We start from the raw sequence: 26,070 nt of genomic DNA, 5'->3' as shown, positions 1-26,070 counted from the left end.
ATGGCTGATTTGAAATATCTCCTCATTAAAGCAGCTGCAGATTTACTCGTTGACGCTGCGCGTGTGTGTGTTTGTTTGGTAGTGAATGTGACAGGAGACAGGTGGGAAAGGCAGCTTGTGTGTGTGTGTGTGTGTGTGTGTCACTGCGAGGCGCGAGGTGGCCGAGACCATGTGCCTGACCTCTGACATCCACACGCCAAACAGCGCCAGGCAACCCCCCCACACACACACACACTAACACCCTCCCCTCAAACACACACACACACACAGAAACCCACGCGCCGTCTGTCACTGGCCCCTGACAGGCGTGACCGAGGCGGGGTGGGTGGGCAAAAAGGGGGAGGGAAGGGGGTGAGTTTAGGACCCCTCCAGCCATCCTACCCCCCCATGCCTCCCCGTCTCTCTCTCTCCCTTTTCTAATTCCCTGACAGTGACCCTACACCCCTTCTTTCCCCCTCTAACACACACACACACACACACACACACACACGCAGGCTGGCCAACCGCAGAAGACAAATACATCATCTGCCCTCTCTCCCTTTCTCCCTCTCTCCTTCTCTCTCTCTCTCCCTCTCTCACTCTACGCTATTAGCACTGATAGGATGAGTAGAGTAGTGAGGGTGGGTGGGGGGGGGGGGATCTCCATGCAAGCGGCTGCGGCTGTCAACCTGCCCCGGGGTGGAGGAGCGGTTAGGACGGTGGTCACTGGAACTTGGAAAGAAATTTGACACTGAAATAAAAATAGATAAATTGTTAAAATCAAAGAATTGTGGGCAAACACACTTTTATAGGAAAAAAAATAGTTTGGTTCAGAGAAAATCTAACTTCATATGTACTGGACATCTGTGACATTTGGGGGTTTGTTGTGTTTGATTTGTTAGCATATACTGTATGAGGTGGTTGAGGTGGAAGGGGTGTGGGGGTTGAAAGGCCCCATGGCCAGAGGGGTTAGGGGCAGTTGAGGCGTTATGATGGAGGGAGGGGGGGGATGATAAAATGATTTTATGGGATCCCTCCCTTCATATGCTGAGAGGATAAAGGAGTCGGCAATAATAACGTGTGTGTGTGTGTGTGTGTGTGTGTGTGTGTGTGTGTTTGTGCGTGTGTGCGTGTGTACGTGCGTGTGTGTGCGTGTTACATTTAACCCCATGTCTGGATGAAATGGATCCAACATCATAGTAAATAGTGGAAAGGTTTTTATTTGCCAGTGGTAGTTTTTATAATAGCTGGCATTGGTTCTATCAGTACCTGTAGTAGAAGCTGCAGTAGTACATCTAATGTTGGTGTAGTATTAGTATAGTAGTACATCTAATGTTGGTGTAGTATTAGTATAGTAGTAGATCTAATATTGGTGTAGTAGTAGTATAGTAGTAGATCTAATGTTGGTGTAGTAGTAGATCTAATGTTGGTGTAGTAGTAGTATAGTAGTAGATCTAATGTTGGTGTAGTATTAGTATAGTAGTAGATCTAATGTTGGTGTAGTAGTAGTAGTAGTATAGTAGTAGATCTAATGTTGGTGTAGTAGTGGTATAGTAGTAGATCTAATATTGGTGTAGTATTAGTATAGTAGTAGATCTAATGTTGGTGTAGTAGTAGTATAGTAGTAGATCTAATATTGGTGTAGTATTAGTATAGTAGTAGATCTAATGTTGGTGTAGTAGTAGTATAGTAGTAGATCTAATGTTGGTGTAGTATTAGTATAGTAGTAGATCTAATGTTGGTGTAGTAGTAGTAGTATAGTAGTAGATCTAATGTTGGTGTAGTATTAGTATAGTAGTAGATCTAATGTTGGTGTAGTAGTAGTATAGTAGTAGATCTAATGTTGGTGTAGTATTAGTATAGTAGTAGATCTAATGTTGGTGTAGTAGTAGTATAGTAGTAGATCTAATGTTGGTGTAGTAGTAGTATAGTAGTAGATCTAATGTTGGTGTAGTAGTAATAATACAGTAGACCATTTTCCTTATTACTCACTATTTTAGCTGAATGTTGCCACAGACACTCATATATGAGGTTAGTAGAACTGTAAATACAGTACATCTGTGTGTGTAAAATACAGCTTAGTTAATTCAATATGAAGAAAAGTTAATAACTGAATATTTTTAAAACATAGGGTTCGATGTGTTTTTTTGGTTATTTGATGCCGACAACTAATGACCTAATAAAGAAGATGATTTGATGCTGGAGGTCACAGAAGTGAATTGTGTTTGTAACCGAGGAGGACCTGGTACAGCATAAAATGCCTATTTAAAATGTTTCTGTATTTCGAATCATCTTTCCATCTGAGAGATTAGTGTCTAGAGAATCTGATTACAGTTTTAGTTTAGTTTATTTATGTCTCAACGTACCTGTGACTGCAGCCTTTCACACCCTCCACCACCCAGTTATTTTACTTAAAGGATTCAGATGACTTGTTACTGTGTAAGGTGCTGAGTAAAACACACACACACACACACTCATAGTTGTGGCTCAGCATTTCCAGGAGGGTGCTGCCACCATCTGGCTGTGTTACGTAACTGCAGCCCTCCACTAACTTAGGGTTTACTCAGGCCTTAAAGAGAAATGGATTTCCCTTTTCATTCTAATAATGCGGGTGGATTTTGATTCATGCATTTTTTATCTCAGACTTACAAACAATTATTTCCATTTAGTTTATTGATGGAGGCTTCTGACGTATAAGACAAATCAAATGAATGAATAAATATGTCACAAGCTGCCATCAGCTACTTTCTACTCATACTGAACAAAGAACAATTATGCCCTTGTTTTAATAGCTAATATTGGTGAGGAATTACAACCAAGCTCAACATTCATGTGTATTATTTAGGGCTGTAAATCAATTAAAATAGTTAATCATCAATTTATTGCACATTAATCACACATTTTTTATCTGTTGTATATATTTATTATTGGAAATCAATTAACAACACAAAACAATGACAGATATTGTCCAGAAACCCTCACAGGTACTGCATCTAGCATAAAACAATATGCTCCAATCAGAACATGGCAAACTGCAGCCCAACAGGAAACAACAGCTGTCAGTGTGTCAGTGTGCTGACTTGACTATGACTTGCCCCAAACTGCATGTGATTATCATAAAGTGGGCATGTCTGTAAAGGGGAGACTCGTGGGTACCCATAGAACCCATTTATATTCACTGATCTGGAGGTCAGAGGTCAAGGGACCCCTTTGAAAATGGACATTACAGTTTGACCCTTTCCTTAGCCCAACTTTGGAGCGTTATTTAACTTTCTTCACGACAAGCTAGTATGACCTGGTTGGTATGGATGGATTCATTAGGTTTTTTAGTTTCATATGATATCTTCACTCTAACTTTAAAACTGAGCCCACTACAACCTAAAAATGTCAAGTTGCATTAAAGAAATTAGTGGCGTTATTATCGCGTTAACTTCTACGACACTCCCGGTATTATTATAGAGAAGAAAAAAGAATGAAGTCAATAAACTGAAAAGAGAGAAAAAGAGAAGTATGTGATAAAGTTTGCATCTCATCTTCAGTGCACAAATATTTTCTTCTCTCGTCTTTTTTCTTTCATTTTAATTTTTTCTAAAATATAATCTTTCCCTTTTTTTCCTCTGATTCTAAATGTTTTCCGTCCTTCCGCTGCTCCATCTCTTTCCTCTTTGTCTCTCTTTCTCCTACACCTTTATCCTGCTCCATCCTTCCTTTCCACCTCCTCTCATCACTCCTTGAACTTGTCTGTGACCCTGATGATAAGATTACCACACACACACACACACACACACACACACACACACACACACACACACACACACCAAGCTTATATATAATTTGCAGTAAGCCCTTCTTCTTCTTTTGTTTTCAAGTATTTATTTTTTCCCCGTCTCACATTTCCTATATCATACACAAAATGTGTCTTTTCCTGAATGTGTGTGTGTGCGTGTGCGTGTGCGTGTGCATGTGTCCTCCATAGGGTATAAAGGAGGCAGTGAAGCAGCAGGACAGAGGCTGTAGTTGTAATTACAGCGAGGAAGAAGAGGAGAAGGGTAGAGGATGTTAGCTGTGGTTTTATCAGGTGTACTTTGATTATTTCCACAGCTTCAGCCTCCTGTCAGACACATATACCTCATGCAGACAGAACGTGTGCACTAAATCACACACAGCTTATTTTTTTTTTACCGTGTTTTCTCTGCTCTTGTTGAGCCGGCGCCGTAGATGAGCCGTTTTTGGCAAAAGTCCTGAGCTGAAGAGGGAAAATGAGTCATAAAAGCACAAGATAGACAGAAGTTAAGAGCGTAGCGGGGGGGTTGGTGAAGGAGTTTCTCCAAGATGGCGGCGGCGGTAGTGCTGAGTAATGTCTGGTGCTCAGGTAGCAGTTCTTCTGGCGTTGTTCCTCCTCAACCAATTAACTGCTGCAGTCCCAGAAGTGACCACAAACAGGAGGTACAGCGAGGGTAGTTAGCATGATGTCTGCCACGAAAAGCTGATTCTTAATCCCAGTCCCACATCCTGGGTCAATAAAGTTCACATTTAAAGGGCTACAGTAGAGGATGGTATCATCACTTTTGTTGGTCAAGTGAGTTTTTGCTTATCAGGGTTTTCTCTCGGTTGTTTGCAGGTTGTATTTAAGGAAAACAGGATGAAATGCAGAGTAGAAAACTGCATGGTATCTTCTTTTTAGGAACTAAGTAGAGCATATTTGTTTTTTTGTTTATCTCGACGGAGATGTATTTTGGATTTTACCAATACTGGAGTAACAAGATTGTTATCACAGTCAGGAAAGTAGCTATATCATATGCACTTCAACAATACTCCAGATAAGTACACTTTTACAAATAGTTTACTGCTTGCAATTATTTGTTGCAGTCACACCAGAATTTGCTCCCTATTCCTGACAGCATTGATCTCGGTTTGAACTTTGACCTGCAAATATAGCGAGATTCACCAGAGACTCACCAGCATCCAGACACTCAGACAGACTGACCTCTCATTCAGACGCTATCAAGTGTTTGTTCGTGTCTCTGAATGGTGAAAGAGAACCAGCAGCAGATGAGTGTGAGGACAGGGACAGAGTGTGTGTGTGTTTCTTTATCTTTTCATTTCACACAGTAATTACTAAACTTGACTAAAATGTTAAAACTCGAAAGTCAGTCGATTCTCATTGAAAAATTAAATATATATATATGTACGTATATATATATATATATACGTACATATATATATACTGTATATATATATATATATATATATATATATATATTTCATTGTATGTATATATTTGGTAGTTTGACTCTGAACTGCACCTTTTTTTTGTTGAAACTAGCTTTTAAGGGGATCAAAAGAATTCCTACCATTTCAATTTGTTACCAAATTGAGTGGAATATGAAATTATGAAATATACTACTGCGCAACTATAGGCTTAATGCAATGTGCATTTGAAATATTCATATGTAATCAGAATCACCTTTATTGGCCAAGTATTTGTGCTCATACAAGGAGTTAGGAATTGAACTTTGTTTTTCCATCTCTCTTAGTGTACTTACACAGAATTAGAAATAGCAGCTAGGGACAAGGACAATAAAGCTGGACAAATAAAGACAAATAATAAACAGGACTGTGAAAAATAGGTGTATATAAATATATATATAAAAAGCACCAATGACCAACAATAACATAAGAAAAAAAACGTCTATACAAGTCAAGTCAAGTTGTAAACGATACAAATAGTACAAAGAAATAAATAGTGAATGGATACATATGGGCTGCATTATATACAGTATGTACATGTATACATGTCTACATACTGCACGTACAGCATGTAGGATTTATACTGACAGTGACAGATGATATGTACATATTAAAATATTTAAACTGTCAAATCATTATCCATAACAGCAGCAGTGGATATTTTAGTGTTGGAGGGTTATTGATGGTGTATGACTGATTAAGTGTTCATCCGAGCAACGGCCTGATGGAAGGAACTGTTCTTGTGTCTGGTTGTTAGTGTTGTGTAGCGCCTACCAGAGGGGACAAGTTCAAACATTATGCAAGTTATGATTATTAAAATGCTTGGAGTTATTGCAAATAAGGAAATAATTAACTATGTTAAAAACAGATAACATTATTTTGTTTATTAGCGTTTTATTCAGCATTCGTAATTTTTTCAGTCAGTAACGCTTTCACTGCTACTGGGATGAAAAGATGCAGCATTTGTTTTTATTTCACAATAAAAGCTGAGAAACTGTCTGTCTGTCTGTCTGTCTGTCTTTCTGTCTGTCTGTCCTCCTGATTTATCAGCATTAGAGTGTGTGTGTGTGTGTGTGTGTGTGTGTGTGTGTGTCTGTGTGTTGCAGCGTGTACCCAGTCTTCCTCTCGTGACATACCGCATGGTGGTCAAATGTTTCAAGGGCACCTGGACGGTAGCGAGAGTGTGTTTCGGCGTCGGCCAGGAATTTGAACAACAACCCTCTCTGCTTCTCCAACTACGTAGCATCGCCTTATGAACCACTATTATTTCCCTTAGCCCTCTCTGATGTGTGTGTGTGTGTGTGTGTATGTGTTTCTTGCAGATATCAGGATGTCTAAAGCAGCAGAGGAGGAGAAGCCTGGGGCTGAGTATCCAGGGGACAGTTCAGGTACACACACGCACACACACACACATTTATATATAGTATGTCAAGATATGAATAATAATGACGTTTTATTTACACATTTTCAATCATCATATTTCAATTCAGTGAGAAACGGGAATTAATCTGAGCAGTTTCCTCTGTTTTTGCGTGACGTTACATCTTTTAAGTTATTGATATTATACAATTTCTACAACCCAGTGAACACTCACACACACACACACACACACACACACATAGTATACATATACACACACACACACACACACACACACACAAAGTATACATATACACACACACACACACACACACACATAATATACATATACACAAACACACACACACACACATAGTATACATATACACACAAACACACACATAGTATACATATATACACACACACACACACACACATAATATAAATACACACCCACACACACACACACACACACACACAGTATACATATACCCACACACACACACACACACACACACACACACACAGTATACATATACACACTCTGTCTAATAAGCGCTCCCTCTGTGTTTCAGACTCTGACAGAAACAGCCCTGATGACCAGGTTGGTTTTTTACTTTTATTCTTAACACTGACAATAATAATAATAATAATAATAACAATAAGAAGAAAAAGAAGAAGAAGAAGAGTAGCTACAGTCTTGGAAAGAGTCATTGTGAATAAAATAAGCGTAGCACTGTGTTTTATGAACTTTGCTTTTTGTCTCTAAAGTAAATCCAGTTTTATTGTCACATAAACAAGCGTACACAGTACAAGTGTATGGTTGTGAAATTCTTAGATGCTGAGCTCCAGAACAAATCTAACAGATAGATAGAATAATTGGTTATTATGTAAATGATCTCAGTACAGTAAATGTATAGATAAATTAATTAACCACAGCAACACTATCTGCATCAAATCATCACAATAATATTTAATGTTACTTATCTTTTCATTAATCAATCAGTGATTTGATTTTAGTGGGTAGAAAAATATGCTTCAAATTCGGGATACCGGGCCGGTACTGACTCACATAGCTGGATCGGGTATTGGTGACAGTGAGGCCAATCTGTTCAATTCAACTTTAGGTTTATATACTATATACATTATATACTGGAATTTAAAGTCCTGTTTAAGTTTTGACCAATTTGTCACTGCGCTGAAAGGTTTTACACTTGAATTGTAATTCTTCTTAATTTTGAAGATTCTTTTACCAAGTTGCTGTTGTATGATTTATTATTTTAATATTAAAAAATACAATTCTGTAAATTTATATCTATGCAGTTATTGATTGCATTTTGTTTTACGTTTTAAGTTTGGAAAGCAATGTTTAAGTCAAGCCTGACACATAAAGAATGATCCCAGTCACTTCCACACAGTGAGGCATACAGCTGATTAATTAAACACTGGTATCAGATCGGTACTCGGTATCGGCCGATACCCAAAGTCCAGGTATCACTATCTGTATCGGGACTGAAAAAGTCGGATCGGTGCATCCCTACTTCAAATCCTGTCACATGATCGTGAACATCAATATTAAAATGAACTACTACTAACTTCTTATGAGCTACAGAACCTTATTGGTGTTATGTGATAGAGCTCCTCTCCTACAGTAGCAGTGTTATGTGATGGATCTCCTCATACAGTAGCAGTGTTATGTGATAGAGCTCCTCTCCTACAGTAGCAGTGTTATGTGATGGATCTCCTCATACAGTAGCAGTGTTATGTGATAGAGCTCCTCTCCTACAGTAGCAGTGTTATGTGATGGATCTCCTCATACAGTAGCAGTGTTATGTGATAGAGCTCTTCTCATACAGTAGCAGTGTTATGTGATAGAGCTCCTCTCATACAGTAGCAGTGTTATGTGATAGAGCTCCTCTCATACAGTAGCAGTGTTATGTGATAGAACTCCTCTCATACAGTAGCAGTGTTATGTGATAGAGCTCCTCCCGTACAGTAGCAGTGTTATGTGATAGAGCTCCTCTCATACAGTAGCAGTGTTATGTGATAGAGCTCCTCTCCTACAGTAGCAGTGTTATGTGATGGATCTCCTCATACAGTAGCAGTGTTATGTGATAGAGCTCCTCTCCTACAGTAGCAGTGTTATGTGATGGATCTCCTCATACAGTAGCAGTGTTATGTGATAGAGCTCCTCTCCTACAGTAGCAGTGTTATGTGATGGATCTCCTCATACAGTAGCAGTGTTATGTGATAGAGCTCCTCTCATACAGTAGCAGTGTTATGTGATAGAGCTCCTCTCATACAGTAGCAGTGTTATGTGATAGAGCTCCTCTCATACAGTAGCAGTGTTATGTGATAGAACTCCTCTCATACAGTAGCAGTGTTATGTGATAGAGCTCCTCCCGTACAGTAGCAGTGTTATGTGATAGAGCTCCTCTCATACAGTAGCAGTGTTATGTGATAGAGCTCCTCTCATACAGTAGCAGTGTTATGTGATAGAGCTCCTCATACAGTAGCAGTGTTATGTGATAGAGCTCCTACCGTACAGTAGCAGTGTTATGTGATAGAGCTCCTCTCCTACAGTAGCAGTGTTATGTGATGGATCTCCTCAAACAGTAGCAGTGTTATGTGATAGAGCTCCTCTCATACAGTAGCAGTGTTATGTGATAGAGCTCCTCTCATACAGTAGCAGTGTTATGTGATAGAGCTCCTCTCATACAGTAGCAGTGTTATGTGATAGAGCTCCTCCCGTACAGTAGCAGTGTTATATGATAGAGCTCCTCTCATACAGTAGCAGTGTTATGTGATAGAGCTCCTCTCATACAGTAGCAGTGTTATGTGATAGAGCTCCTCTCATACAGTAGCAGTGTTATGTGATAGAGCTCCTCCCGTACAGTAGCAGTGTTATGTGATAGAGCTCCTCATACAGTAGCAGTGTTATGTGATAGAGCTCCTCCCGTACAGTAGCAGTGTTATGTGATAGAGCTCCTCTCATACAGTAGCAGTGTTATGTGATAGAGCTCCTCTCATACAGTAGCAGTGTTATGTGATAGAGCTCCTCTCATACAGTAGCAGTGTTATGTGATAGAGCTCCTCATACAGTAGCAGTGTTATGTGATAGAGCTCCTCCCGTACAGTAGCAGTGTTATGTGATAGAGCTTCTCATACAGTAGCAGTGTTATGTGATAGAGCTCCTCCCGTACAGTAGCAGTGTTATGTGATGGATCTCCTCATTCAGTAGCAGTGTTATGTGATAGAGCTCCTCATACAGTAGCAGTGTTATGTGATAGAGCTCCTCATACAGTAGCAGTGTTATGTGATGGATCTCCTCATTCAGTAGCAGTGTTATGTGATAGAGCTCCTCATACAGTAGCAGTGTTATGTGATGGATCTCCTCATTCAGTAGCAGTGTTATGTGATGGATCTCCTCCGTACAGTAGCAGTGTTATGTGATAGAGCTCCTCATACAGTAGCATTGTTATGTGATAGAGCTCCTCATACAGTAGCAGTGTTATGTGATAGAGCTCCTTTCATACAGTAGCAGTGTTATGTGATAGATCTCCTCTCATACAGTAGCAGTGTTATGTCATGGATCTCCTCCTGTACAGTAGCAGTGTTATGTGATAGAGCTCCTCTCATACAGTAGCAGTGTTATGTGATAGAGCTCCTCCCGTACAGTAGCAGTGTTATGTGATAGAGCTCCTCTCCTACAGTAGCAGTGTTATGTGATGGATCTCCTCATACAGTAGCAGTGTTATGTGATAGAGCTCCTCTCATACAGTAGCAGTGTTATATGATAGAGCTCCTCTCATACAGTAGCAGTGTTATGTGATAGAGCTCCTCTCATACAGTAGCAGTGTTATGTGATAGAGCTCCTCATACAGTAACAGTGTTATGTGATAGAGCTCCTCTCATACAGTAGCAGTGTTATGTGATAGAGCTCCTCATACAGTAGCAGTGTTATGTGATAGAGCTCCTCTCATACGGTAGCAGTGTTATGTGATAGAGCTCCTCATACAGTAGCAGTGTTATGTGATAGAGCTCCTCTCATACGATAGCAGTGTTATGTGATAGAGCTCCTCATACAGTAGCAGTGTTATGTGATAGAGCTCCTCATACAGTAGCATTGTTATGTGATAGAGCTCCTCATACAGTAGCAGTGTTATGTGATAGAGCTCCTCATACAGTAGCAGTGTTATGTGATAGAGCTCCTCATACAGTAGCATTGTTATGTGATAGAGCTCCTCATACAGTAGCATTGTTATGTGATAGAGCTCCTCATACAGTAGCAGTGTTATGTGATGGATCTCCTCATACAGTAACAGTGTTATGTGATAGAGCTCCTCTCATACAGTAGCAATGTTATGTGATAGAGCTCCTCATACAGTAGCAGTGTTATGTGATAGAGCTCCTCTCATACAGTAGCAGTGTTATGTGATAGAGCTCCTCTCATACAGTAGCAGTATTATGTGATAGAGCTCCTCATACAGTAGCAGTGTTATGTGATAGAGCTCCTCATACAGTAGCAGTGTTATGTGATAGAGCTCCTCTCATACAGTAGCAGTGTTATGTGATAGAGCTCCTCATACAGTAACAGTGTTATGTGATAGAGCTCCTCTCATACAGTAGCATTGTTATGTGATAGAGCTCCTCATACAGTAGCAGTGTTATGTGATAGAGCTCCTCATACAGTAGCAGTGTTATGTGATAGAGCTCCTCTCATACAGTAGCAGTGTTATGTGATAGAGCTCCTCATACAGTAGCAGTGTTATGTGATAGAGCTCCTCCCGTACAGTAGCAGTGTTATGTGATAGAGCTCCTCATACAGTAGCAGTGTTATGTGATAGAGCTCCTCATACAGTAGCAGTGTTATGTGATAGAGCTCCTCATACAGTAGCATTGTTATGTGATAGAGCTCCTCATACAGTAGCAGTGTTATGTGATAAAGCTCCTCATACAGTAGCAGTGTTATGTGATAGAGCTCCTCATACAGTAGCATTGTTATGTGTTAGAGCTCCTCATACAGTAGCATTGTTATGTGATAGAGCTCCTCATACAGTAGCAGTGTTATGTGATGGATCTCCTCATACAGTAACAGTGTTATGTGATAGAGCTCCTTTCATACAGTAGCAGTGTTATGTGATAGAGCTCCTCATACAGTAGCAGTGTTATGTGATAGAGCTCCTCTCATACAGTAGCAGTGTTATGTGATAGAGCTCCTCTCATACAGTAGCAGTGTTATGTGATAGAGCTCCTCTCATACAGTAGCAGTGTTATGTGATAGAACTCCTCTCATACAGTAGCAGTGTTATGTGATAGAGCTCCTCCCGTACAGTAGCAGTGTTATGTGATAGAGCTCCTCTCATACAGTAGCAGTGTTATGTGATAGAGCTCCTCTCATACAGTAGCAGTGTTATGTGATAGAGCTCCTCATACAGTAGCAGTGTTATGTGATAGAGCTCCTCCCGTACAGTAGCAGTGTTATGTGATAGAGCTCCTCTCCTACAGTAGCAGTGTTATGTGATGGATCTCCTCATACAGTAGCAGTGTTATGTGATAGAGCTCCTCTCATACAGTAGCAGTGTTATGTGATAGAGCTCCTCTCATACAGTAGCAGTGTTATGTGATAGAGCTCCTCTCGTACAGTAGCAGTGTTATGTGATAGAGCTCCTCCCGTACAGTAGCAGTGTTATATGATAGAGCTCCTCTCATACAGTAGCAGTGTTATGTGATAGAGCTCCTCTCATACAGTAGCAGTGTTATGTGATAGAGCTCCTCCCGTACAGTAGCAGTGTTATGTGATAGAGCTCCTCATACAGTAGCAGTGTTATGTGATAGAGCTCCTCCCGTACAGTAGCAGTGTTATGTTATAGAGCTTCTCATACAGTAGCAGTGTTACGTGATAGAGCTCCTCTCATACAGTAGCAGTGTTATGTGATAGAGCTCCTCTCATACAGTAGCAGTGTTATGTGATAGAGCTCCTCATACAGTAGCAGTGTTATGTGATGGATCTCCTCATTCAGTAGCAGTGTTATGTGATAGAGCTCCTCATACAGTAGCAGTGTTATGTGATAGAGCTCCTCATACAGTAGCAGTGTTATGTGATGGATCTCCTCATTCAGTAGCAGTGTTATGTGATAGAGCTCCTCATACAGTAGCAGTGTTATGTGATGGATCTCCTCATTCAGTAGCAGTGTTATTTGATGGATCTCTTCATTCAGTAGCAGTGTTATGTGATAGAGCTCCTCATACAGTAACAGTGTTATGTGATGGATCTCCTCCGTACAGTAGCAGTGTTATGTGATAGAGTTCCTCATACAGTAGCATTGTTATGTGATAGAGCTCCTCATACAGTAGCAGTGTTATGTGATAGAGCTCCTTTCATACAGTAGCAGTGTTATGTGATAGATCTCCTCTCATACAGTAGCAGTGTTATGTCATGGATCTCCTCCTGTACAGTAGCAGTGTTATGTGATAGAGCTCCTCTCATACAGTAGCAGTGTTATGTGATAGAGCTCCTCTCATACAGTAGCAGTGTTATGTGATAGAGCTCCTCATACAGTAGCAGTGTTATGTGATAGAGCTCCTCTCATACAGTAGCAGTGTTATGTGATAGAGGTCCTCATACAGTAACAGTGTTATGTGATAGAGCTCCTCTCATACAGTAGCAGTGTTATGTGATAGAGCTCCTCATACAGTAGCAGTGTTATGTGATAGAGCTCCTCTCATACGGTAGCAGTGTTATGTGATAGAGCTCCTCTCATACGGTAGCAGTGTTATGTGATAGAGCTCCTCATACAGTAGCAGTGTTATGTGATAGAGCTCCTCATACAGTAGCATTGTTATGTGATAGAGCTCCTCATACAGTAGCAGTGTTATGTGATAGAGTTCCTCATACAGTAGCAGTGTTATGTGATAGAGCTCCTCATACAGTAGCATTGTTATGTGATAGAGCTCCTCATACAGTAGCATTGTTATGTGATAGAGCTCCTCATACAGTAGCAGTGTTATGTGATGGATCTCCTCATACAGTAACAGTGTTATGTGATAGAGCTCCTCTCATACAGTAGCAGTGTTATGTGATAGAGCTCCTCATACAGTAACAGTGTTATGTGATAGAGCTCCTCTCATACAGTAACAGTGTTATGTGATAGAGCTCCTCATACAGTAGCAGTGTTATGTGATAGAGCTCCTCTCATACAGTAGCAGTGTTATGTGATAGAGCTCCTCTCATACAGTAGCAGTGTTATGTGATAGAGCTCCTCATACAGTAGCAGTGTTATGTGATAGAGCTCCTCATACAGTAGCAGTGTTATGTGATAGAGCTCCTCTCATACAGTAGCAGTGTTATGTGATAGAGCTCCTCATACAGTAACAGTGTTATGTGATAGAGCTCCTCTCATACAGTAGCATTGTTATGTGATAGAGCTCCTCATACAGTAGCAGTGTTATGTGATAGAGCTCCTCATACAGTAGCAGTGTTATGTGATAGAGCTCCTCTCATACAGTAGCAGTGTTATGTGATAGAGCTCCTCATACAGTAGCAGTGTTATGTGATAGAGCTCCTCATACAGTAGCAGTGTTATGTGATAGAGCTCCTCATACAGTAGCAGTGTTATGTGATAGAGCTCCTCACACAGTAGCAGTGTTATGTGATAGAGCTCCTCATACAGTAGCATTGTTATGTGATAGAGCTCCTCATACAGTAGCAGTGTTATGTGATAGAGCTCCTCATACAGTAGCATTGTTATGTGTTCGAGCTCCTCATACAGTAGCATTGTTATGTGATAGAGCTCCTCATACAGTAGCAGTGTTATGTGATGGATCTCCTCATACAGTAACAGTGTTATGTGATAGAGCTCCTTTCATACAGTAGCAGTGTTATGTGATAGAGCTCCTCATACAGTAGCAGTGTTATGTGATAGAGCTCCTCTCATACAGTAGCAGTGTTATGTGATAGAGCTCCTCATACAGTAACAGTGTTATGTGATAGAGCTCCTCTCATACAGTAGCAGTGTTATGTGATAGAGCTCCTCATACAGTAGCAGTGTTATGTGATAGAGCTCCTCATACAGTAGCAGTGTTATGTGATAGAGCTCCTCCCGTACAGTAGCAGTGTTATATGATAGAGCTCCTCTCATACAGTAGCAGTGTTATGTGATAGAGCTCCTCTCATACAGTAGCAGTGTTATGTTATCACATAACACTGCTACTGTATGAGAGGAGCTCTATCACATAACACTGCTACTTATGTGAGAGCTCCTCTCATACAGTAGCAGTGTTATGTGATAGAGCTCCTCCCATACAGTAGCAGTGTTATGTGATAGAGCTCCTCATACAGTAGCAGTGTTATGTGATAGAGCTCCTCCCGTACAGTAGCAGTGTTATGTGATAGAGCTTCTCATACAGTAGCAGTGTTATGTGATAGAGCTCCTCTCATACAGTAGCAGTGTTATGTGATAGAGCTCCTCTCATACAGTAGCAGTGTTATGTGATAGAGCTCCTCTCATACAGTAGCAGTGTTATGTGATAGAGCTCCTCATACAGTAGCAGTGTTATGTGATGGATCTCCTCATTCAGTAGCAGTGTTATGTGATAGAGCTCCTCATACAGTAGCAGTGTTATGTGATAGAGCTCCTCATACAGTAGCAGTGTTATGTGATGGATCTCCTCATTCAGTAGCAGTGTTATGTGATAGAGCTCCTCATACAGTAGCAGTGTTATGTGATGGATCTCCTCATTCAGTAGCAGTGTTATTTGATAGAGCTCCTCATACAGTAGCAGTGTTATATGATAGAGCTCCTCATACAGTAGCAGTGTTATGTGATGGATCTCCTCATTCAGTAGCAGTGTTATGTGATAGAGCTCCTCATACAGTAGCAGTGTTATGTGATGGATCTCCTCATTCAGTAGCAGTGTTATTTGATAGAGCTCCTCATACAGTAGCAGTGTTATGTGATAGAGCTCCTCATACAGTAGCAGTGTTATGTGATGGATCTCCTCATTCAGTAGCAGTGTTATGTGATAGAGCTCCTCATACAGTAGCAGTGTTATGTGATAGAGCTCCTCATACAGTAACAGTGTTATGTGATGGATCTCCTCCGTACAGTAGCAGTGTTATGTGATAGAGCTCCTCATACAGTAGCATTGTTATGTGATAGAGCTCCTCATACAGTAGCAGTGTTATGTGATAGAGCTCCTTTCATACAGTAGCAGTGTTATGTGATAGATCTCCTCTCATACAGTAGCAGTGTTATGTCATGGATCTCCTCCTGTACAGTAGCAGTGTTATGTGATAGAGCTCCTCTCATACAGTAGCAGTGTTATGTGATAGAGCTCCTCTCATACAGTAGCAGTGTTATGTGATAGAGCTCCTCATACAGTAGCAGTGTTATGTGATAGAGCTCCTCATACAGTAACAGTGTTATGTGATAGAGCTCCTCTCATACAGTAGCATTGTTATGTGATAGAGCTCCTCATACAGTAGCAGTGTTATGTGATAGAGCTCCTCATACAGTAGCAGTGTTATGTGATAGAGCTCCTCTCATACAGTAGCAGTGTTATGTGATAGAGCTCCTCATACAGTAGCAGTGTTATGTGATAGAGCTCCTCATACAGTAGCAGTGTTATGTGATAGAGCTCCTCATACAGTAGCAGTGTTATGTGATAGAGCTCCTCACACAGTAGCAGTGTTATGTGATAGAGCTCCTCATACAGTAGCATTGTTATGTGATAGAGCTCCTCATACAGTAGCAGTGTTATGTGATAGAGCTCCTCATACAGTAGCATTGTTATGTGTTCGAGCTCCTCATACAGTAGCATTGTTATGTGATAGAGCTCCTCATACAGTAGCAGTGTTATGTGATGGATCTCCTCATACAGTAACAGTGTTATGTGATAGAGCTCCTTTCATACAGTAGCAGTGTTATGTGATAGAGCTCCTCATACAGTAGCAGTGTTATGTGATAGAGCTCCTCTCATTCTGTAGCAGTGTTATGTGATAGAGCTCCTCATACATTAACAGTGTTATGTGATAGAGCTCCTCTCATACAGTAGCAGTGTTATGTGATAGAGCTCCTCATACAGTAGCAGTGTTATGTGATAGAGCTCCTCATACAGTAGCAGTGTTATGTGATAGAGCTCCTCCCGTACAGTAGCAGTGTTATATGATAGAGCTCCTCTCATACAGTAGCAGTGTTATGTGATAGAGCTCCTCTCATACAGTAGCAGTGTTATGTGATAGAGCTCCTCATACAGTAGCAGTGTTATGTGATAGAGCTCCTCATACAGTAGCATTGTTATGTGTTCGAGCTCCTCATACAGTAGCATTGTTATGTGATAGAGCTCCTCATACAGTAGCAGTGTTATGTGATGGATCTCCTCATACAGTAACAGTGTTATGTGATAGAGCTCCTTTCATACAGTAGCAGTGTTATGTGATAGAGCTCCTCATACAGTAGCAGTGTTATGTGATAGAGCTCCTCTCATACAGTAGCAGTGTTATGTGATAGAGCTCCTCATACAGTAACAGTGTTATGTGATAGAGCTCCTCTCATACAGTAGCAGTGTTATGTGATAGAGCTCCTCATACAGTAGCAGTGTTATGTGATAGAGCTCCTCATACAGTAGCAGTGTTATGTGATAGAGCTCCTCCCGTACAGTAGCAGTGTTATATGATAGAGCTCCTCTCATACAGTAGCAGTGTTATGTGATAGAGCTCCTCTCATACAGTAGCAGTGTTATGTGATAGAGCTCCTCTCATACAGTAGCAGTGTTATGTGATAGAGCTCCTCCCGTACAGTAGCAGTGTTATGTGATAGAGCTCCTCATACAGTTACAGTGTTATGTGATAGAGCTCCTCCCGTACAGTAGCAGTGTTATGTGATAGAGCTTCTCATACAGTAGCAGTGTTATGTGATAGAGCTCCTCTCATACAGTAGCAGTGTTATGTGATAGAGCTCCTCTCATACAGTAGCAGTGTTATGTGATAGAGCTCCTCTCATACAGTAGCAGTGTTATGTGATAGAGCTCCTCATACAGTAGCAGTGTTATGTGATGGATCTCCTCATTCAGTAGCAGTGTTATGTGATAGAGCTCCTCATACAGTAGCAGTGTTATGTGATAGAGCTCCTCATACAGTAGCAGTGTTATGTGATGGATCTCCTCATTCAGTAGCAGTGTTATGTGATAGAGCTCCTCATACAGTAGCAGTGTTATGTGATGGATCTCCTCATTCAGTAGCAGTGTTATTTGATAGAGCTCCTCATACAGTAGCAGTGTTATGTGATAGAGCTCCTCATACAGTAGCAGTGTTATGTGATGGATCTCCTCATTCAGTAGCAGTGTTATGTGATAGAGCTCCTCATACAGTAACAGTGTTATGTGATGGATCTCCTCCGTACAGTAGCAGTGTTATGTGATAGAGCTCCTCATACAGTAGCATTGTTATGTGATAGAGCTCCTCATACAGTAGCAGTGTTATGTGATAGAGCTCCTTTCATACAGTAGCAGTGTTATGTGATAGATCTCCTCTCATACAGTAGCAGTGTTATGTCATGGATCTCCTCCTGTACAGTAGCAGTGTTATGTGATAGAGCTCCTCTCATACAGTAGCAGTGTTATGTGATAGAGCTCCTCTCATACAGTAGCAGTGTTATGTGATAGAGCTCCTCATACAGTAGCAGTGTTATGTGATAGAGCTCCTTTCATACAGTAGCAGTGTTATGTGATAGAGCTCCTCATACAGTAGCAGTGTTATGTGATAGAGCTCCTCTCATACAGTAGCAGTGTTATGTGATAGAGCTCCTCATACAGTAGCAGTGTTATGTGATAGAGCTCCTCATACAGTAGCAGTGTTATGTGATAGAGCTCCTCTCATACAGTAGCAGTGTTATGTGATAGAGCTCCTCATTCAGTAGCAGTGTTATGTGATAGAGCTCCTCATACAGTAACAGTGTTATGTGATAGAGCTCCTCATACAGTAGCATTGTTATGTGATAGAGCTCCTCATACAGTAGCATTGTTATGTGATAGAGCTCCTCATACAGTAGCAGTGTTATGTGATGGATCTCCTCATACAGTAACAGTGTTATGTGATACAGCTCCTCTCATACAGTAGCAGTGTTATGTGATAGAGCTCCTCTCATACAGTAGCAGTGTTATGTGATAGAGCTCATCATACAGTAACAGTGTTATGTGATAGAGCTCCTCTCATACAGTAGCAGTGTTATGTGATAGAGCTCCTCATACAGTAGCAGTGTTATGTGATAGAGCTCCTCATACAGTAGCAGTGTTATGTGATAGAGCTCCTCATACAGTAGCAGTGTTATGTGATAGAGCTCCTCTCATACAGTAGCAGTGTTATGTGATAGAGCTCCTCTCATACAGTAGCAGTGTTATGTGATAGAGCTCCTCATACAGTAGCAGTGTTATGTGATAGAGCTCCTCTCATACAGTAGCAGTGTTATGTGATAGATCTCCTCTCATACAGTAGCAGTGTTATGTGATAGAGCTCCTCTCATACAGTAGCAGTGTTATGTGATAGAGCTCCTCTCATACAGTAGCAGTGTTATGTGATAGAGCTCATCATACAGTAACAGTGTTATGTGATAGAGCTCCTCTCATACAGTAGCAGTGTTATGTGATAGAGCTCCTCATACAGTAGCAGTGTTATGTGATAGAGCTCCTCATACAGTAGCAGTGTTATGTGATAGAGCTCCTCATACAGTAGCAGTGTTATGTGATAGAGCTCCTCTCATACAGTAGCAGTGTTATGTGATAGAGCTCCTCTCATACAGTAGCAGTGTTATGTGATAGAGCTCCTCTCATACAGTAGCAGTGTTATGTTATAGAGCTCCTCATACAGTAGCAGTGTTATGTGATAGAGCTCCTCTCATACAGTAGCAGTGTTATGTGATAGATCTCCTCTCATACAGTAGCAGTGTTATGTGATAGAGCTCCTCTCATACAGTAGCAATGTGATGTGATAGAGCTCCTCCCGTACAGTAGCAGTGTTATGTGATAGAGCTCCTCATACAGTAGCAGTGTTATGTGATAGAGCTCCTCCCGTACAGTAGCAGTGTTATGTGATAGAGCTTCTCATACAGTAGCAGTGTTATGTGATAGAGCTCCTCTCATACAGTAGCAGTGTTATGTGATAGAGCTCCTCTCATACAGTAGCAGTGTTATGTGATAGAGCTCCTCTCATACAGTAGCAGTGTTATGTGATAGAGCTCCTCATACAGTAGCAGTGTTATGTGATGGATCTCCTCATTCAGTAGCAGTGTTATGTGATAGAGCTCCTCATACAGTAGCAGTGTTATGTGATAGAGCTCCTCATACAGTAGCAGTGTTATGTGATGGATCTCCTCATTCAGTAGCAGTGTTATGTGATAGAGCTCCTCATACAGTAGCAGTGTTATGTGATGGATCTCCTCATTCAGTAGCAGTGTTATTTGATAGAGCTCCTCTCATACAGTAGCATTGTTATGTGATAGAGCTCCTCATACAGTAGCAGTGTTATGTGATAGAGCTCCTCATACAGTAGCAGTGTTATGTGATAGAGCTCCTCTCATACAGTAGCAGTGTTATGTGATAGAGCTCCTCATACAGTAGCAGTGTTATGTGATAGAGCTCCTCATACAGTAGCAGTGTTATGTGATAGAGCTCCTCATACAGTAGCAGTGTTATGTGATAGAGCTCCTCACACAGTAGCAGTGTTATGTGATAGAGCTCCTCATACAGTAGCATTGTTATGTGATAGAGCTCCTCATACAGTAGCAGTGTTATGTGATAGAGCTCCTCATACAGTAGCATTGTTATGTGTTCGAGCTCCTCATACAGTAGCATTGTTATGTGATAGAGCTCCTCATACAGTAGCAGTGTTATGTGATGGATCTCCTCATACAGTAACAGTGTTATGTGATAGAGCTCCTTTCATACAGTAGCAGTGTTATGTGATAGAGCTCCTCATACAGTAGCAGTGTTATGTGATAGAGCTCCTCTCATACAGTAGCAGTGTTATGTGATAGAGCTCCTCATACATTAACAGTGTTATGTGATAGAGCTCCTCTCATACAGTAGCAGTGTTATGTGATAGAGCTCCTCATACAGTAGCAGTGTTATGTGATAGAGCTCCTCATACAGTAGCAGTGTTATGTGATAGAGCTCCTCCCGTACAGTAGCAGTGTTATATGATAGAGCTCCTCTCATACAGTAGCAGTGTTATGTGATAGAGCTCCTCTCATACAGTAGCAGTGTTATGTGATAGAGCTCCTCTCATACAGTAGCAGTGTTATGTGATAGAGCTCCTCCCGTACAGTAGCAGTGTTATGTGATAGAGCTCCTCATACAGTAGCAGTGTTATGTGATAGAGCTCCTCCCGTACAGTAGCAGTGTTATGTGATAGAGCTTCTCATACAGTAGCAGTGTTATGTGATAGAGCTCCTCTCATACAGTAGCAGTGTTATGTGATAGAGCTCCTCTCATACAGTAGCAGTGTTATGTGATAGAGCTCCTCTCATACAGTAGCAGTGTTATGTGATAGAGCTCCTCATACAGTAGCAATGTTATGTGATGGATCTCCTCATTCAGTAGCAGTGTTATGTGATAGAGCTCCTCATACAGTAGCAGTGTTATGTGATAGAGCTCCTCATACAGTAGCAGTGTTATGTGATGGATCTCCTCATTCAGTAGCAGTGTTATGTGATAGAGCTCCTCATACAGTAGCAGTGTTATGTGATGGATCTCCTCATTCAGTAGCAGTGTTATTTGATAGAGCTCCTCATACAGTAGCAGTGTTATGTGATAGAGCTCCTCATACAGTAGCAGTGTTATGTGATAGAGCTCCTCATACAGTAGCATTGTTATGTGTTCGAGCTCCTCATACAGTAGCATTGTTATGTGATAGAGCTCCTCATACAGTAGCAGTGTTATGTGATGGATCTCCTCATACAGTAACAGTGTTATGTGATAGAGCTCCTTTCATTCAGTAGCAGTGTTATGTGATAGAGCTCCTCATACAGTAGCAGTGTTATGTGATAGAGCTCCTCTCATACAGTAGCAGTGTTATGTGATAGAGCTCCTCATACAGTAACAGTGTTATGTGATAGAGCTCCTCTCATACAGTAGCAGTGTTATGTGATAGAGCTCCTCATACAGTAGCAGTGTTATGTGATAGAGCTCCTCATACAGTAGCAGTGTTATGTGATAGAGCTCCTCCCGTACAGTAGCAGTGTTATATGATAGAGCTCCTCTCATACAGTAGCAGTGTTATGTGATAGAGCTCCTCTCATACAGTAGCAGTGTTATGTGATAGAGCTCCTCTCATACAGTAGCAGTGTTATGTGATAGAGGTCCTCCCGTACAGTAGCAGTGTTATGTGATAGAGCTCCTCATACAGTAGCAGTGTTATGTGATAGAGCTCCTCCCGTACAGTAGCAGTGTTATGTGATAGAGCTTCTCATACAGTAGCAGTGTTATGTGATAGAGCTCCTCTCATACAGTAGCAGTGTTATGTGATAGAGCTCCTCTCATACAGTAGCAGTGTTATGTGATAGAGCTCCTCTCATACAGTAGCAGTGTTATGTGATAGAGCTCCTCATACAGTAGCAGTGTTATGTGATAGAGCTCCTCATACAGTAGCAGTGTTATGTGATAGAGCTCCTCACACAGTAGCAGTGTTATGTGATAGAGCTCCTCACACAGTAGCAGTGTTATGTGATAGAGCTCCTCATACAGTAGCAGTGTTATGTGATAGAGCTCCTCATACAGTAGCATTGTTATGTGTTCGAGCTCCTCATACAGTAGCATTGTTATGTGATAGAGCTCCTCATACAGTAGCAGTGTTATGTGATGGATCTCCTCATACAGTAACAGTGTTATGTGATAGAGCTCCTTTCATACAGTAGCAGTGTTATGTGATAGAGCTCCTCATACAGTAGCAGTGTTATGTGATAGAGCTCCTCTCATACAGTAGCAGTGTTATGTGATAGAGCTCCTCATACATTAACAGTGTTATGTGATAGAGCTCCTCTCATACAGTAGCAGTGTTATGTGATAGAGCTCCTCATACAGTAGCAGTGTTATGTGATAGAGCTCCTCATACAGTAGCAGTGTTATGTGATAGAGCTCCTCCCGTACAGTAGCAGTGTTATATGATAGAGCTCCTCTCATACAGTAGCAGTGTTATGTGATAGAGCTCCTCTCATACAGTAGCAGTGTTATGTGATAGAGCTCCTCTCATACAGTAGCAGTGTTATGTGATAGAGCTCCTCCCGTACAGTAGCAGTGTTATGTGATAGAGCTCCTCATACAGTAGCAGTGTTATGTGATAGAGCTCCTCCCGTACAGTAGCAGTGTTATGTGATAGAGCTTCTCATACAGTAGCAGTGTTATGTGATAGAGCTCCTCTCATACAGTAGCAGTGTTATGTGATAGAGCTCCTCTCATACAGTAGCAGTGTTATGTGATAGAGCTCCTCTCATACAGTAGCAGTGTTATGTGATAGAGCTCCTCATACAGTAGCAATGTTATGTGATGGATCTCCTCATTCAGTAGCAGTGTTATGTGATAGAGCTCCTCATACAGTAGCAGTGTTATGTGATAGAGCTCCTCATACAGTAGCAGTGTTATGTGATGGATCTCCTCATTCAGTAGCAGTGTTATGTGATAGAGCTCCTCATACAGTAGCAGTGTTATGTGATGGATCTCCTCATTCAGTAGCAGTGTTATTTGATAGAGCTCCTCATACAGTAGCAGTGTTATGTGATAGAGCTCCTCATACAGTAGCAGTGTTATGTGATAGAGCTCCTCATACAGTAGCATTGTTATGTGTTCGAGCTCCTCATACAGTAGCATTGTTATGTGATAGAGCTCCTCATACAGTAGCAGTGTTATGTGATGGATCTCCTCATACAGTAACAGTGTTATGTGATAGAGCTCCTTTCATACAGTAGCAGTGTTATGTGATAGAGCTCCTCATACAGTAGCAGTGTTATGTGATAGAGCTCCTCTCATACAGTAGCAGTGTTATGTGATAGAGCTCCTCATACAGTAACAGTGTTATGTGATAGAGCTCCTCTCATACAGTAGCAGTGTTATGTGATAGAGCTCCTCATACAGTAGCAGTGTTATGTGATAGAGCTCCTCATACAGTAGCAGTGTTATGTGATAGAGCTCCTCCCGTACAGTAGCAGTGTTATATGATAGAGCTCCTCTCATACAGTAGCAGTGTTATGTGATAGAGCTCCTCTCATACAGTAGCAGTGTTATGTGATAGAGCTCCTCTCATACAGTAGCAGTGTTATGTGATAGAGGTCCTCCCGTACAGTAGCAGTGTTATGTGATAGAGCTCCTCATACAGTAGCAGTGTTATGTGATAGAGCTCCTCCCGTACAGTAGCAGTGTTATGTGATAGAGCTTCTCATACAGTAGCAGTGTTATGTGATAGAGCTCCTCATACAGTAGCAGTGTTATGTGATAGAGCTCCTCTCATACAGTAGCAGTGTTATGTGATAGAGCTCCTCTCATACAGTAGCAGTGTTATGTGATAGAGCTCCTCATACAGTAGCAGTGTTATGTGATGGATCTCCTCATTCAGTAGCAGTGTTATGTGATAGAGCTCCTCATACAGTAGCAGTGTTATGTGATAGAGCTCCTCATACAGTAGCAGTGTTATGTGATGGATCTCCTCATTCAGTAGCAGTGTTATGTGATAGAGCTCCTCATACAGTAGCAGTGTTATGTGATGGATCTCCTCATTCAGTAGCAGTGTTATTTGATAGAGCTCCTCATACAGTAGCAGTGTTATGTGATAGAGCTCCTCATACAGTAGCAGTGTTATGTGATGGATCTCCTCATTCAGTAGCAGTGTTATGTGATAGAGCTCCTCATACAGTAACATTGTTATGTGATGGATCTCCTCCGTACAGTAGCAGTGTTATGTGATAGAGCTCCTCATACAGTAGCATTGTTATGTGATAGAGCTCCTCATACAGTAGCAGTGTTATGTGATAGAGCTCCTTTCATACAGTAGCAGTGTTATGTGATAGATCTCCTCTCATACAGTAGCAGTGTTATGTCATGGATCTCCTCCTGTACAGTAGCAGTGTTATGTGATAGAGCTCCTCTCATACAGTAGCAGTGTTATGTGATAGAGCTCCTCTCATACAGTAGCAGTGTTATGTGATAGAGCTCCTCATACAGTAGCAGTGTTATGTGATAGAGCTCCTCTCATACAGTAGCAGTGTTATGTGATAGAGCTCCTCATACAGTAGCAGTGTTATGTGATAGAGCTCCTCTCATACAGTAGCAGTGTTATGTGATAGAGCTCCTCATACAGTAGCAGTGTTATGTGATAGAGCTCCTCATACAGTAGCAGTGTTATGTGATAGAGCTCCTCATACAGTAGCAGTGTTATGTGATAGAGCTCTTCTCATACAGTAGCAGTGTTATGTGATAGAGCTCCTCATACAGTAGCATTGTTATGTGATAGAGCTCCTCATACAGTAGCAGTGTTATGTGATAGAGCTCCTCATACAGTAACAGTGTTATGTGATAGAGCTCCTCATACAGTAGCAGTGTTATGTGATAGAGCTCCTCATACAGTAGCAGTGTTATGTGATGGAGCTCCTCTCATACAGTAGCAGTGTTATGTGATAGAGCTCCTCATACAGTAGCAGTGTTATGTGATAGAGCTCCTCATACAGTAACAGTGTTATGTGATAGAGCTCCTCATACAGTAGCATTGTTATGTGATAGAGCTCCTCATACAGTAGCAGTGTTATGTGATAGAGCTCCTCATACAGTAGCAGTGTTATGTGATGGATCTCCTCATACAGTAACAGTGTTATGTGATACAGCTCCTCTCATACAGTAGCAGTGTTATGTGATAGAGCTCCTCTCATACAGTAGCAGTGTTATGTGATAGAGCTCATCATACAGTAACAGTGTTATGTGATAGAGCTCCTCTCATACAGTAGCAGTGTTATGTGATAGAGCTCCTCATACAGTAGCAGTGTTATGTGATAGAGCTCCTCATACAGTAGCAGTGTTATGTGATAGAGCTCCTCATACAGTAGCAGTGTTATGTGATAGAGCTCCTCTCATACAGTAGCAGTGTTATGTGATAGAGCTCCTCTCATACAGTAGCAGTGTTATGTTATAGAGCTCCTCATACAGTAGCAGTGTTATGTGATAGAGCTCCTCTCATACAGTAGCAGTGTTATGTGATAGATCTCCTCTCATACAGTAGCAGTGTTATGTGATAGAGCTCCTCTCATACAGTAGCAGTGTTATGTGATAGAGCTCCTCTCATACAGTAGCAGTGTTATGTGATAGAGCTCATCATACAGTAACAGTGTTATGTGATAGAGCTCCTCTCATACAGTAGCAGTGTTATGTGATAGAGCTCCTCATACAGTAGCAGTGTTATGTGATAGAGCTCCTCATACAGTAGCAGTGTTATGTGATAGAGCTCCTCAT

The 26,070-nt window shown here is 41.2% G+C and overlaps 1 protein-coding gene across 1 annotated transcript in view; it reads left to right on the top strand.

Annotated features, from left to right (window-relative positions):
• The window catches only part of LOC119503690 (POU domain, class 2, transcription factor 1-like), a 111,397-nt gene that overhangs the window by 63,423 nt on the left and 21,904 nt on the right, over positions 1 to 26,070 (top strand). The window contains exons 2-3 of the mRNA XM_037795581.1: positions 6,552 to 6,617; positions 7,164 to 7,192. Of these exons, the coding sequence (XP_037651509.1) occupies positions 6,552 to 6,617; positions 7,164 to 7,192 (95 nt within the window). The remainder of the gene's footprint in view (positions 1 to 6,551; positions 6,618 to 7,163; positions 7,193 to 26,070) is intronic.

Source organism: Sebastes umbrosus, chromosome 15, assembly GCF_015220745.1.
Source record: "Sebastes umbrosus isolate fSebUmb1 chromosome 15, fSebUmb1.pri, whole genome shotgun sequence".
In the NCBI taxonomy this organism is placed as follows: Eukaryota; Metazoa; Chordata; class Actinopteri; order Perciformes; family Sebastidae; genus Sebastes; species Sebastes umbrosus.
The sequence above is the reverse complement of the archived record's forward strand: the minus strand, read 5'-3'. Positions and strand labels throughout refer to the sequence as shown.